The sequence below is a fragment of the Paroedura picta genome, chromosome 11 (genome assembly GCF_049243985.1).
Source record: "Paroedura picta isolate Pp20150507F chromosome 11, Ppicta_v3.0, whole genome shotgun sequence".
Classification (NCBI taxonomy): Eukaryota; Metazoa; Chordata; class Lepidosauria; order Squamata; family Gekkonidae; genus Paroedura; species Paroedura picta.
The window spans coordinates 28,025,613-28,041,515 of NC_135379.1; the positions used below are offsets into that span (position 1 = coordinate 28,025,613).

Below are 15,903 nucleotides of genomic sequence, written 5' to 3' on the forward strand. Positions count from 1 at the left end.
GCATTCTAAAAATAATGACAACAGTTCTGGGATTCAGCTGCTATTCTTTCTTATAGTCCATTTTCTGGGAGGGAGTTCAAAACATAATGAGATGTAAGGGAGGATGGGGGCCATAGTTTAAGAGGGCAGGGGTCTCTAGGCAGCTAAAGAGGTGCAAATATCATGGGTAGTAAATCATCAAGATGCAAAGAAAGATAAGAGTGAGGCAAAGCATCGAGAAATTTGAAGATAAAGAGGAGTTAGTGGAGTAGATAGGAAGCCAGACTAAAGCAAGATTTATTTCAGTTTCACTTTATTAATATGGTAATTGACCAGAAAAAACAAGATGTATTTGTTTGTTTGTCTTGTTAGGGAACATGTTTTTAGAGTTTCTTTAAATAGGTAGCTCCAGTTTTTTTTTTCCATAGGTGAAACTGGAATACCTCCTTACAACAGTTTATATGCAGTTTTCTAACCATGTCGCCTGTACAATTATAGAAAAAGCCCAGGTTTACTACACCTTGATCTTTAGTGATGACCTCTACATAAATGTCTTTTTGCTGAATCCGGCAAATTTATTCTGTTGTCCTTTTCCCTTTGGCTTTCATTATAACAGAATCATGAGAGAGCAATAGCACAAATATTTAGTTTTCCCAGAACTGTGATTAAAAGAAAAAGACCCTATCTTCAGTGATAAAACTCACTGAATCATTGGGCAATGCTTGTCTTTCATAGTTGATAACCACAGAAATTGGTGGTATAATTTATTACTGATGTGCACTGAGCAACAATAAAGTAGTTCATTGCCAAAACAGAATTGCTTGTACAAGGAGTCATTTTAATATTGCAATAGCACAGGGTTGTTTCCCAGGTAAATTTCTTGGTAAAGAAAGAAGAAAGAATGAGTTACAAAATGACCCTTTTTGTTCTGTTTTTAATTTATGAATTCAATATTCCACTATAGTTTACAACCTGAAGTAACACAGTCTGCTTACTGCAAAAGTTTACTGTACTGTACAATACATCTAAGTTTTGCTGCTTTGCTGGCAACTTGGAACATGGATAATTTTTGAAATAATTTTGTTGGCACTTGGAAGTTAACTGAAGAGGAAAATATTCAGATTTATGAATTAGCAACATTTAACATTCCTTTCAGTGATTTCTGCTATCTATAATGATGGAAGTATGCAAACAGAGGAGAAGTTAGTACTCTTCTTCCTGCAAAGGATGAGCCTTGCTTTTTCTACCTTTTAATAAATCAGTATTCTTCTAATTGTAGAGCTGCTACCCTGTTTTGCCCTTCTCTTTAAACTGTCCAGTTTTTAAAAACAAAAGTGTTGCCTGTTTGCAGTTTAGCTTGTTTTAAACAAACAATACTCAAACCGGGCGGGGGAAGTTGAAAAATTGCTCTAGAGAGGGTAGTTTATTTCCTGATGCGATCACAGACATAAAGCAATTAGCACTGTGATCACAGAACTGAGGACCAAAATGGTGATGATCCAGTGATTTTAGTTACCATCAAGGTGTTTTCTTTATTGACATTATACAGGCTGGGACTTCCAAATATTTAACTTTACAGGTTTTATATTGGAAGTCAAGTCATGTAGGTGCTTCAGTCTGTGCTGTTTCTAAGCCAATCTAGTTTGCTAAAAAATAGTTCTTGTTGAGAAGGGCATTGCTCATTCAGTTGGTTAGGATGCTGAGATGTACACACGCATGCTTTAATTTAGATGAATACAGAATACACCAAAAATTGAAAGTCTGTGTTTGAGGGGGTGGAATAAATGTTTTTTTAAAAATATTTAATATGATTCATTTGAATTGAACTCAGGTATATCAGGATTGGAGACAAAGAATGTGAATTCAACAAGAATTTCCGTCTCATCCTTCACACTAAGTTGGCTAATCCCCACTACAAACCAGAACTGCAAGCTCAGACCACTCTCATTAATTTCACAGTCACAGAGGATGGACTAGAGGACCAGCTGTTGGCTGAAGCTGTTAATATTGAGCGTCCTGATTTAGAGAAAGTTAAGGTAAATCCACATGTTCATTAGTTGTGCCTTGGTAGTTTCAGTATGCTCAACATCACCAATACACTGTGTTGGATCCAAAGGTTGTCTTCCAGTGGTAAGGAGGAGGATTTTCACTTATTCCACTTCCCACTTTGTCCCCTGTCTCTTGGTGAAGAATTTTTGGATCTTGGAGGTCTGCATCCAGATAGGAGAGGCAAGAAAGTTTCCGAGGGTGGCTGTGCTGGTTTGCACTTGAACAACTAGATTCAAGTCCATTAGCAGCTTAGACATCAACAAGGTTTTAGTGGTGTAAGGGAGTGAAGGGAACAAAAAGCATTGACTCTTTTTGCACCCAAAAAACTGATATTTTCTAGTTTACAAATTCTGTGAAGGAGCTTGTTCCTCTTATGTGTTCTTCTTTGTTAGACATTCCCTTATATGGTCTTTTACATCTGACAGTATCCCTCTGATTCTTCTTGGTCTCTCGGGTTTCAGTTATAGATGCCACAGAATATTGTGTTTGAACAGTTCTTCATTCTCTTGCTATTGATAATCTATATTTCAACTGAAACTTTTGGATTATGTTTTCCAGTCTCTTTTAACAAAACAACAGAATGAATTCAAGATTCAGCTGAAGCACCTGGAGAATGACCTGCTGTTTCGTCTTTCAGCTGCTGAAGGCAATTTCTTGGGAGACTCCGAATTGGTGGAGAAACTGGAGTCAACAAAGTCAACAGCTACAGAGATAGAACTCAAGGCAGTTGCAACTTCCATCTTCACTTTTCTTTTATTTGGAAAATACCTTGTGCTTTCCATATGATATGCATGGGAGAATACTTGTATGAATCATAAGTACAGAAAGGAAAGAGACTGTCACTTTTCCATATGTCAGTCTAAAGTAGTTTAGCAAGAATGATTTCAGTAAACTAAAATATTCATTTTTTAAATTTCTTTTAGTATTTTTTCCTGGTATTTACAGGAGATTTTAAGATTATGTACCCCACAAGTCAGAAAAACTTTTATTTCTTTCCAAGTATACATCTAAGATAATCTTCCCTGTCATATTCAAGTGTGAATTATGGTGAAAATCTTTTGAAGTAAAATAATGGGTTGGATTCACCAGTAGATTTCACAGAAAGAGCAATTTTTCAGTCTTTCACTTCCTAAGGTGCAAAGTTCTTTGCACTTTGAGGATAATGGGAGACTTGTGGACAAAACGTGTCGCAGAACAGGGACAGGGTCTGAAGTGAATCTGAGGAATGAGAAAAATTGTTTTCTTCACCCTTCTGAATTCAAAATGTGAATGCAAGGAGTCAGTGGTGATTTTACTTGATTCCCCATCATGTCTGTATTCCCTCGCTCATCCATTGTCATATAGTATTTGTGGGCTCCCTTGATTGACACAGAGGAATTTTAGGACAAACAGCAGGCTACTCTGGAAGAGCATCAAGACCTTTCCTGATCTAGATCTGAGCCATCCATGTTCTGAAATTAGGAAGAGGATTTGCCTCCCTCAGAATTGAAAACTCTGGAGCTTCCAAATTTATTTTTCATGCTTTCTTGTCCCTGTCAAGATTCATTCTTCCTTCCTTCCTTTCTAAACACAATCAGTAATAAACAATGAAACCATCAATAATGACAAGTAGATACTGGCAACTATAAATCCAGCATTTAAAAAAAATCAAAAATAAACCCTGACCAAACTAGACACCAAGCAAATCTCTGTGAGGTGGGGAAGGAGTTTCACAGGTAAAATATCACCAGAGAGAAGGGCCTCCACCTAGTAGTTATCTGCCTCACCTCTGGTAGTGAAGGTACATGGAGATTATTATTTTCAGAGGATTTAATCAATGAGTAGGTACATAGGGGGAACAGCTATGACTTATGGTACTACCCTAAGCAGAAGTACATTCTTCTAAGTCCATTGAAATCAATGAACTTTAGAAAGGTGTAACTTTCTTTAGGATTAAACTACAGATCATACAAGCCTCTTGTGGGGCAGGGTGGTTAGGCAGCAGACATGCAGTCTGAAAGCTCTGCCCATGAGGCTGGGAGTTCAATCCCAGCAGCTGGCTCAAGGTTGACTCAGCCTTCCATCCTTCCGAGGTCGGTAAAATGAGTACCCAGCTTGCTGGGGGGTAAACGGTAATGACTGGGGAAGGCACTGGCAAACCACCCCGTATTGAGTCTGCCATGAAAACGCTAGAGGGCATCACCCCAAGGGTCAGACATGACCTGGTGCTTGCACAGGGGATACCTTTACCTTTTACACATCATAAACTTGCGTATAAAGCATTTTCAGTTGTGACCAGAACTGTATCAAAGTCAGTGGAGCTCTTTTAGTCCCAGCAGATTATTCTTCTCTTTATCAAACACATTCAGAATTATCTTGATGTTGCATTTTGCACTAACTGAAACTTTATATCTCTGTTCAAGGGCAGCTCCACATTTCTAATACCAAGGGCTGTTTTTAAGTCCCTCACACACATGCACATAAATCCCACCTCATATTTACTCAAACTGGTTCCTATTTCGCTTCTTTTTCTCTCTCTGGCACTTCTAAACTAAACAATAATCAGAGGAGAAACAGTGAAATAATAAAGCAATCTATTCCCAGATCAAAGCCTTTAATAATAAAGTTCACTAGGGTACTAGAGAGAACAATTTAAAAAAAAACTTTCATTACCAGTATCAGCAAGAACCCCAAATTTTGAACTTTAAAGAAGACCACATGAAAAAATCTTGGTTGCTTGCTAGGTTTTCTTGTTGTATCCTTTGCTGTTTTTCTGGGTTCTGATAACTGAGGGAGTAATGCACCTTCACCTGGTCATGTGATTCTAAAGGAAGGGGGGGATTCTAAAGGAAGGAGGGGCACACCAGGTCTATTAGAAAGTTGAAAACCTTTTCCACAGCAAGCCTGCAATTGTGCAGTCCCCCATACGTGTCTGCACAGAAAACCAGCCAATGAACTACTGTTGCATGCAAGTGAAACCTTGTTTTCTTCTTGTAAAAGTGTCTTGTTTTTTCTCTTCATCAGAACAGTCCGTTTCCCCTTAAACCAGTGTTATGTGTTTCTAACAAATGCTATTTTAATGCCATACAGGGTGGTGTGGGGGGGAGGGTTGTTCAAATGTCTCTCAAATGGATTTGTGTTCTTCTGAATTGGGCTCCTTTCCAAAGAATAACAGTGGATCACTTTGAGAATGAACTGCCAGCTGTTTCTGATTTAATAATGGTGGCTTCCTTGCTTTAATTTCAAATCTTACAGGTAAAAAAAGCCAAAGAAAATGAAGTTAATATTGATGAAGCCAGAGAACACTACCGGCCAGTAGCAGCAAGAGCTTCCCTTCTTTACTTCATCATTCATGATCTGTGCAAAATCAACCCTATATATCAGTTTTCATTGAAGGTGGGTTCTTTGGTATGACTATTCTGATACTAAACACAATGCCACTTGCTTTCTGAGACCAAAGCTGGAGAGAGATGTATCTTTCTAGAAAGCTAAAAATTAGTATGATGGAGCTATTGCTGTGAATTGCAAGAGCATAGTTTCTTTCCCCACACTCCCTTTGTGCCTAGTCAAACAGGTTTTACTTGGTTTTGGTCATATTTTTGAAACTTGCAAACATTGTTTGATCAGAGAATTTGTTGTTGTTGTTAGGTGCGAAGTCGTGTCCGACCCATCGCGACCCCATGGACAATGATCCTCCAGGCCTTCCTGTCCTCTACCATTTCCCGGAGTCCATTTAAGTTTGCACCTACTGCTTCAGTGACTCCATCCAGCCACCTCATTCTCTGTCATCCCCTTCTTCTTTTGCCCTCGATCGCTCCCAGCATTAGCCTCTTCTCCAGGGAGTTCTTCCTTCTCATGAGATGTCCAAAGTATTTGAGTTTCATCTTCAGGATCTGACCTTCTAAGAAGCTGATCTCCTCTAGGACTGACCGGTTTGTTCGCCTTGCAGTCCAAGGGACTCGCAAGAGTCTTCTCCAGCACCAGAGTTCAAAAGCCTCAATTCTTTGACGCTCGGCCTTCCTTATGGCCCAACTTGCACAGCCATACATTGCAACTGGGAATACCATAGCCTTGACTAAACGCACTTTTGTTGGCAGGGTGATGTCTCTGCTTTTTAGGATGCTGTCTAGATTTGCCATAGCTTTTCTCCCGAGGAGCAAGCGTCTTTTAATTTCTTTGCGGTGGTCCCCATCTGCAGTGATCTTTGGATCCCAGGAAAATAAAAAATATCAGAGAATAGTAGGGGGCAAAACAAGTGAATATGAGCCTCTTGGACAACCGCAATGGCATTATCATATACTATCTTCATAAACGCAGTTGTTAGTCTCCAAACTTCAAAGGGAAAGTAGCATTTAAAAAGCAGTTTAAGATGGACAACACAATATTAGAAGTGCTTTGAGATCCTGTATGTAGGTGTTCAACTAAATAATGGGATTGCATGGTTTAACGGTTAGGAGTGGTGACTTCTAATCTGGTGAGCCAGGTTTGATTCCCCACTCCTCCACATGCAGCCAGCTGGGTGTCCTTGGGCTCGTCACAGCCCTTGATAGGGTGGTCGAAGAACAAGCCGAAGTCAGGACCCAGGAAAAGCACAGTTTGAAACCAACACAAAGTCCAAATACCAGAGCTGTAGTCCAAGAAGCCATAGCAGGAGTCAGGAAACTGGAGATCAGTTGAGCAGAGCTTTGCTGAAGCAAGGATGAGATGGGAACCGAGGTCAAAGCGATGGCCTTACTTAAGTTCAGCCTACCTTAACGAGCTGAATGACCCCACCTGGGGCCTCAGACATCTTCTGTCGAAGTACCATCACCTGGAGCCCATTGGCTCTGACAGTGCACCACGAGCCAGATGCTCCTATGGCACACTGAAATCTGCTCGCCTTCACTGCTTACAGTGTTCCGGCAAGCTGTCTGGGCTGCAGTGGAGTGCTGATGTGGTTGAGGGCACAGGAGGGCAGAGTGTCAACCTGGCTGGGACCCAGTTGCTTTTCTTGGTCGGAGCTTGGAACTTGCCAATCATGCTCCTGTGCCTCGCCACTCCACTCTTTTCCTTCTTGCTCTAACGGAAGCGGTGGCAGCTACATGGAAACTGGAGGCAGGAGGGCAGGCTCTGTTGCAGTGGAAGCAGCTCCTGCTGTGAGAGTGGCAGCGGCAGCGAGACTAGACATGGTGGTATGACAACTGCTTTGAGACTCCTGGTAGAGAAAAGTGGGGTATAAAAACCAACTCTTCTTCATTAATAATGGACTGTGTCTGTTATTGACAAGCCTGGAATGCATAGAACACTATGGAATGCAACAATTAGCAAAATATATAAACACTGTCATTTTGCACATCGTGTTCTTATGTATAGCTCTACAAATATTTTAAGAAGCAAGCTTGTACATTTCTTATTTACTATACAGTTGTACAGAATGTAATGAGTAATCTTCATGCAACATCAAACTTCAGCTAGAACAATCTGGTGTGCAGATAGTGGTGAATATTTCAGGGCAATATTGGCTGCCATCTTTCCCAAGAAATGATAATACGCTGCATAGCAGGTGGGCAGGTTTGGGCCAAAAGAGCATTTGGACACAGTCAATGGAGTAAACAAGGCCACAGTTTTATTTATTCACAGGAGCAGGGTGCATTATGAGGGGAGCTGTCCTCTTACAGTCAGTCGACTGCTTGAGCCATCTGTTCCTGGAGGCCTCCTTGCAGCTGAGGCTTACAGTTAGCAAGAAGCGCTAACTGGGAACCACTGTGTAAGGGGGGCAGCAGCTGTTGTGTGCCAATGGTCACCCTTTGCCATCTGGCACTGAGCACAACCAGACTACCTCCACCGGGGCCAAAACTGTTCAGTGTGCATCCAACCTCTTTAAAGAGATCCCCCATTCTAGGCAGTCAGCGGACTGCCAGGCCCTCTGTTCCCAGAGGCCTTCCTGGCCGTCGAGGCACACAGTTGGTCAGCCGGCAGCATCCATCGCTTCAGCCATCTGGGAACCCCCTTGGGAGGCAGCAGCTTTTGGTTGCCAGGTGGGTGCAAACCTCCAGATGGCAACCCTCTGCCTGGGCAGGCCTTGCTTGGCATGTGGCCAGTATCTTAAGGAGACTTCTGTTCCATGCAGTCTGGTGCGCAGACTCAGACAACAGCTGCATCCATGAAATGAGGTGAAAGGACCCGCGATGCATCCTGCTGCCATTTCCTTGGCCAGATTGCTGGCAAGAACCTCCGGTATGCTCAGCTCCTCCCTCCACCCCTCTTTCATCAAGGGGACTGGGCCACCACAACTGGCCCCTTTGGCTTCCAGTGGCCAGCCATGTGCTCTCACTCTCGGCCCCGCCCACCACATCCACAATAGCGCAGCTCCAGGTAAGTTGGGGCCATTCTTATCTGTACGAAGCGCCTGCCGATTGGTCCCTCTGATTCCCAGCCCTAGTAACTGCGAGCCGCGCGCAGCGCAGCTCGCAGTTGCTCCCGGCCTGACGCGTCAGGCCAGCCCCTGAGGGAGCCCCCGGCAAGACTCCAGCCGCCGAGAACCTCCAGCCGCCGAGACTCCAGCCGAGGCAAGACTCCAGCCGCCGAGAGGGAATCAGGGCCAGGCCGCGCCCGCGGCTCGCGGGTGCGGCCCGATCAGCGGGCACGGCCCGCGGGCGCGGCCAGCCGTGGCCCCGCGGGCGCGGCCCGATCCGCGGGCGTGGCCTCCGAGAAGCAGCAGAAAGAACCCACCCCCCCAGCCGCAGAAGATCAACAAAACGCAGAGGAGCCGCCGCAGCCCAGCGCACCACGCCTGGGACTCCCCACCAAAAACCACGAGACGCCGAGGAGCCGCCACCCGCCTCCTCTTTCAGGTAGCCTGTCCCTTGCTCTGTCCCTCGCCTGCCCCTCGCTCTGGTCCCTGCCTGCTAGCGCCCATTGTCTTCTGGATACAATGGGCTTTTTTACTAGTTGATTATATTTGTAGAGAGTTTAGGTTGTTGTGCCCTTGCTGTGGAAGCCTAGAACCAGATGCCCAGTAATGTTTTTATCACCTAAAGGAAATTCTGACAAGTGAAATAAATTGGCTCTATGTCCTTTTAGGCTTTCAACACTGTTTTTCATAAAGCAATAGAGCGAGCAGAGGCATCAGAGGATATCCAAGAGCGCATCTCCAACTTGACAGAAGCTATTACATATTTCACTTTCCTGTATGTAGACCAGGGACTCTTTGAAAAAGACAAACTGATCTTCCTGATCCAGACAACCTTTCAGGTAAGAAAAAGCTACTGATACTCTGCTTATTATTTGTAGCAGTTCAGACTTAGGACAGACTTGTTGGTACAGCACAAGCACATTTCTATTGTATTGCAAGGGTCAAGGAGACACAACTGTGCATTATAAACTGGGGACAGACACTGTTACCCAAATCAGAACGCCTCAAAGGGAATTGTGAGGAATCATAAATACAGCACGAGACTGGGAAACGCAAGATCTTTTCTGCCAATTTTTACAGGGTCCGTTCCCTGGAAGAAACCCTTCTTAAATGAAGATGACAATTAAACTTACATGCAAAGGGATTTATTTGGGGAAATACTGGGGTACATTCAAAACACACATAAGCAAAAACATATACACTAAATTTTACAGGGGGAAAGGTTAAGAATCTTGGGTCCAAGCAGCAAAGACACGGGGGTGATAACAGCAAGAGTGGAAAGGATGCCAATTGTGGAGGGATCAACACACACACACACATACTTTTGGGGATATACAGGAGTTGATATAATGTGTGAAATTCCTGGGCCACCCCAGTGACTCCCCATTAGGATATACGTGATTTATGATTGGTTGTGGATTATGGACAAATCTTATAGGGTGGTTGGCATATGAGGTCCCTAGAGTGGCAAGTATGGAGTAAGCTCATCAAGTGGAACAATACCTTAGCTAAGTGAATTGTGTTGCTAATGGCCCTGTCAGGAAGGACTCTTGGGGGGGGGGACAATAGGAAACATTTAGGAGTAATACTTGCTGCTAGGCAGAAATTGTGCACTGGTCAAAAGAAGTTTCAGTTAGTATCTGGGTGAATATACCTTTCCTATTGATAGTCTAATGGCCTTTGGCTGGGAGGGGATGATTTCCATAATGTGCACATTTAGCTCAGTTAATTGGGCAAGCAGGAAGTAGAAGATAAAGTTCTAGTCTAGTTCAGGCCAGATGGAAATCTGGTCTGGCTTTTCTAGGCAAGAGAAAGAAATCTAGTGAAGCCAAAACAAGATGGAGACCTGGCCTGGTTTCCTAGGTTTGTTAAGGTACCCTACTGACTCCACAGTCAGTCTCTGCCAGGCTGGTTTCTGCGTGTACCAACCTGCTCAGAGTCCAGTCTTGGGCTTCTGTGTGTGAAGGTGTCTCTGTGTGAGGCACCCTTCATTATGGGCCACCTTTGTGCTAACAACTTGACTGCTTCTTTCTTCTTTCTTTTTATCCTTTAGCTGGCAATTACTGGAGCAGGTTGTCCTCTCAGCCAATATGCTGTTGTAGGTGACTGCTAAAGTCCTATAAAATCAGAGTCCAGTAGCACCTTTAAGACCAACAAAGATTTATTCAAGGCGTGAGCTTTTGAGTGCAAGCAGTCTTCCACAGACTATGATCTTCTTACATGACAGAGAATATGTAGCAAAAATCATTCTGTTACATCTCTGTCACAACCAAATACAGCCAATGATAATCCTTTGTCAAAACAGCCAATCAATCCCCTTGAATTCAGTGTACTTTACAAAGAGAAACCAAAATGCTGCTACTAGAGATCACAGGCTATCCTCTCCCCATATGTTGCTTGCTCCATACAACTGTGAGACATTCCTCCCAGGGAATTGCTGGTCACTTCCCAAGGCCAGGGAGTCAAACTCAAAATTCCATTACAGTGCCATATCTAAAGTCCTGATCACTAAGCCTTTCAGGCTCCAGTTCCAACTGAAGAGAATTTCCAAGGGAATTTTCTTCCTTATCAGACCAGGGACTGTGAAAAACTAATCATGACCAAGGCTAGACCAAGCAAAGTAGGTGGAGCTTTGAATTTTTTTTTATATGGAAAACATCTTGGGTAGTACGGGGGCAGACTGAGAGATCAAAACATTCCTGCCCCGCCTGCCCCACCGCACATGCCTCAACTCAAGGAAGGCCAGAGAAAGGAAGCACCACCATACCCGTCCTTGCTGGCAACAGCCTGCTCTAGCCAGCTGTGCCCTTGGTCCTGAACACCAGCTTTGCTGATCTGGGCACAGTGGGGCTAGCAAAGAGGAATACACAAGACGCTGGCATAAAGTCTAGCACTACTGTGAACTATTGAAAGAAGGGAACTGGGATAACACATTTAGGGAGATATCAGGTGTAAACAAACTAAGTCAGGTGTTCATTTTTATATTAGGACTGCAGCTCAAGAGTATGGTGGGCCACAGGTAAATAATGCCTGACTAGGAACATGGAGTGAGAAATATTTGTAATAAAAATATTTACGCCTTCAGTAATATTAGATCAAATTGAATAAATAGACTCTCCACATTTTTTTCACTTTCTAGATTCTGCTGAGAAAGAAAGAGATAGAATTCACTGAATTGAACTTCTTGCTGCGATTCACAGTTGAACATACTTATAAAAGCCCTGTGGACTTTTCAACTACTCAGTCATGGAGTGCCATCCGGGCAAGTCCAGAAACTTTTTCAGATGTTTTATCATATTTCTAGATAATGAAAGCAGTAGTAGCCCATATATGGTATCTGAGCAGATTTAACTTACTGGCAACCACCCCTTTTGCTTTGTTTTTTGCTGTTTTGCTTTTTAAAATACATTTATTTTCCTTACTTTCAGAAGTGCAAATTATTTTTTCCCCTCAAAGGGTGAAAGGTAACCAGATGACAAGATCTAAAGAAGTTTCCCTCTCCCCTAATGTGTGCTCATATGCCTAATTCATATTGTGTGAATCTTGGTTATGTAGTAAATTATGTTGGATTATTGTTACCAAATGGCAACTGTCATGAGGAATTTGTGTTCCTGCATCAATCTTAAACATTTAGGTGGTGGGAATATAGTATATCCTTTTGTTAATTTTTCATGAGACCTGTCTATTGCTTGCATTTTATTCCCATTGAAGCACAAATTCATTTCCATGCCAGATTCCTGATTATACAGAAACTTGATTATTGTCAGTAAATCAGAAAGAACTGGTGGTTCTTAACAGACAACAGAATCCTAAACTATTCACTACGATGCATAATGTAGGTAATTAGAAAAGCAACTGATACTATCACAATCATTTATTTGTCTCCTAACAAATAGTCTTTGCTTGTCTTGTACATACAGCAGAAGGAGGTAGTAGTAAGGGTGGTATCACATCCGATTGTAGGTGAGGGGGTCATGTTTTAATGCTTCCCCAGGGAAAACTCCCTACAAATTAAAAATCAGAGCATCGGAGAGAAAGGCTGCTGCTTACCCCTTTGTATACTGAGCTCATTTCCCATTTACAGGGAATTATTAAACCTAGGAAGACCTTCAGTCCAGGGGTACAGGCAAAGGTACCATTTTCACACTTGGGTACCTCATTAGAACCTCATTCTTTTGTGTGCATAGATCAGGCCTACATGCCAATAACTAATGTGTATTGCTGAAATATTATAGGCCATTGCCCTCATGGATGAATTCCGGGGATTAGATAGAGATATAGAAGGTTCTCCAAAGAGATGGAAAAAATGGACGGACTCAGAATGCCCAGAAAAGGAAAAGCTTCCTCAAGAGTGGAAAAGCAAAAGTTCTTTTCAGAAGCTCATCATATTAAGAGCTTTACGCCCTGATCGGATGACCTATGCCCTCAGGTATATTGCTTGACATTGTATGCATTTTTATCCCACTCTTCCTTTAGGCAGGTCTGAGAAGCATACACAGCTCTCTTTTAGCCATTTTATCTTCATATCAGCTCCGTGAGGTTGGTGAGGTTGGGTGGGGAATGACTGGCTCAAAGTTACCCAACAAGATTTGTGATGGAATAGAGATTTGAACCCAGGGCTTCCTGATCCTAGCTGACCACTTTAATTATAATACCACGTAGACTATTAGTCCTTTGACTCTTTATTACAAGCAACTTGCATTCTCTGTCAAATGTCATTTGAAATGGTATACCATAAAAACAAAATAATACAAAACATATTTGATTCCCAAGAATAGATGTAGCTGCCCTCTACTGAATCAGACTAGTTTTGTCTATTGTGACTTGCAGTCACTTAGGCAGTCAAAGTTCTTTCCCAACACCTGCTGATGGAAGGTTTAACTGGAGATGCCAGGGATTGGATTTAGGACTTCAAAAGTATGTGAAACGGGTGCCATAACAGGACAAACTACAGAAGTTATTTGATCATCACAAAGGCGGGGGGGGGGCGAGCTTGTTATCTATATACATAAAATTGTGACTGTACACCCTGACAAAATGCTGAAGGTTCTGAAGCCTCCTATTGGTGGAATCTTCCCCACTCAAGGCCAATTGCTGCGCTTGCTCAAGATTCTGTACCACCCCTTCCTTCATGCCTGCTATGAAGGGAGCCTCTAACAGCCCCTCACTGAGGTGAGGAACGCATTTCCAAGAGCAATGCAGGGGGGAAAAATTTCCCCTTTTGCCTAACTGTTGGCTGACAGGAAAGCCAGAGAAAAGCCCCTTCTCACTTACTATACTGCTGTGGCCTCACTGCTGGAGACAAGCTATGTGTGTCTCTTCTCTACTCTTTGAACCTTTGAGGCCTACCGCACAGGGCTGTTGTGCAGATGAAACTGGATACTGTTGTAGGGGTTCTTTTGCCTCCTGTTTCATCTGGACAACAACTCTGCGCAGTAGGCCTCAAGTGTTTCATCTCCAGAACAACCTGTGTGGGAGGCTTCGAATGTTTATTTTGCACAACTGCCTTGACCACCCTCCAAAGCAGACATTTCAGCCTGGAGAGCTGATCTTTTTGGAGATGAGCAGTAATTTCTGGCGATTTCCAGGCCCCACCTGAAGGTTGGCTTCCTCTGGGTTGGAAATATTCCTTGAGGTTTGGAAGTGGGGCTTGAAAATGGTATAATGCCTCTGCAGCCACCCAACCAGCCACATAATGCCCTCAGCTTATTTCAGGTCAAGATAACATTGCAGAGAAGAGGTAAGGTCGCCAGATAGATTTAGGTTCATGTTCTGGAATTCCACACTTCCTAGGTGTGCTTGAACCTGGCTTTGGTCAGGACTGTTGTGCACAGAGAAACCTCCTCTTAGGTTTGCCAGCTTCCAAGTGAGGCACAAAACCCACACTAAACCATGCCCATTGCATTACAGCACACAATTGGCTTTACTACCAGTAGGTATATAAAAATGTACCATACAGAAGGACCATTACATGGGAGCAGCTTTCATGCAATTTTGGTTTAAATTGGTGATACAGGCACCCAACTTGTTTGTATAGATTGGGCATTAGATTAGTGGTTTCTGAAAATACTAGAATAGAAAGCTGATCTGTAGAGATGTTTGGTTTTCAAGCCATTACCCAAAACTTTAGTTCCACTTTTGATTCCTATGGAATGGTGGAAGCCAGCAGAAAGGTATTTTAGGAGATTGCAAAAAATGATACTTGAACCCCGAAAAAAAAAGATGACACCATAAGGCCCATCACTTCCACTAGCCTTCTGATCCATAGAGTAGATTTTGTACACATAGACTTACACACAAATGTGTGTTGATATAACCATTTCTGCTGCACACACATTAAAAAAATTCGCATAATAACATTCTACTGGTTTCAATTTAAAGAGACTTCTGTCCTGAGACCTCCAGTTAATGAAACATGCAGCTCTTACTAAAGTCCAAGAACCATATATGAACTGAACTCTAACTCTCCTGTTTCTTTATACATTTCTGTAGGAATTTTGTGGAAGAAAAACTAGGCTCTAAGTATGTAGCTGGAACTAGAGTAGACTTGGCTAAATCCTATGAAGAAAGCAGTCCAGCTACTGCAGTATTTTTTATTCTCTCTCCTGGAGTTGACCCTCTTAAAGACTTGGAGACACTTGGTGAGCCTATTTCATTCATTAAGAATTATCAGGCTTGATTGAAAATTCAGGCCTGTGAATATCCAATATTCCATTTTTTGGGGGGAGGGGGGGAGGGATTGAAACCCACATTCTGTAATAATATATTCTAGTAGAAGAGGTGCAAATCAGTAATGTTTGTTGTTCTGTCTAAATACACCTTCTTGTGCTTATCTCCTTTTGTGGGATGCTTGTCACAGTCTTGCCTGTGTTAATTAGCATGTGAAACACCTTCATGTTGGCTAGACAAAGCCGGGAGGTCAGCTGTATTATGGGTGTTGGAAAGGAGGGCATTTTACATTTACAGGCTTCTTAGGCAGGAATTCTAAAATGGCTGCAGGAGCAGGAAGTCTCTCTGATGGTTTTTCTGTTGCTGATTTGCAGTGTCGATAAACCCTTTCTAAATGCTATGATTGGTAACAATGAGAGTTTGTGCTTTGACTTAGAGCTGGTCCTTAATTAATACATGTTCAACTAACAAAAATCCCACAAATACTCATTATAAAGAATAAAGCAGACAAATTTGGAATTGTTTTCCCCAACAAGCGTTAAGTTTTAACGATTTCTTCCCCTCTGCCCTAACCCTTCATTCACCGTGGAAGGATGGTTAAAAAGTGTGAGGCTGTTAGCACTAAAGCGTGAAGAAATTTTTAGACTGAACATTCCTCTGCTTGGCATAATGCAGGCTCTTTTGTGCTGTTTCTTACCTTTTGACTAGATGAGGGCCAGAGGGCAATTTTCTCCATGCTCATGTAATCTTGTGCCCCCTGTGACTAAATAATGGTCATTATACAAACTATATTCAATTGTGTAAGAAACTGTCGCTTTGTACTTAGGATTACT

At 42.7% G+C, this 15,903-nt stretch overlaps 1 protein-coding gene across 2 annotated transcripts in view; it reads left to right on the top strand.

Moving 5' to 3' along the window:
• The window catches only part of DNAH11 (dynein axonemal heavy chain 11), a 191,927-nt gene that overhangs the window by 150,344 nt on the left and 25,680 nt on the right, over window positions 1-15,903 (top strand). For both annotated transcript variants that reach the window (XM_077303577.1, XM_077303578.1), the window contains 7 exons: window positions 1,811-2,015; window positions 2,587-2,751; window positions 5,263-5,403; window positions 9,070-9,240; window positions 11,541-11,663; window positions 12,637-12,830; window positions 14,894-15,042. In XM_077303577.1, the coding sequence (XP_077159692.1) occupies window positions 1,811-2,015; window positions 2,587-2,751; window positions 5,263-5,403; window positions 9,070-9,240; window positions 11,541-11,663; window positions 12,637-12,830; window positions 14,894-15,042 (1,148 nt within the window). The remainder of the gene's footprint in view (window positions 1-1,810; window positions 2,016-2,586; window positions 2,752-5,262; window positions 5,404-9,069; window positions 9,241-11,540; window positions 11,664-12,636; window positions 12,831-14,893; window positions 15,043-15,903) is intronic.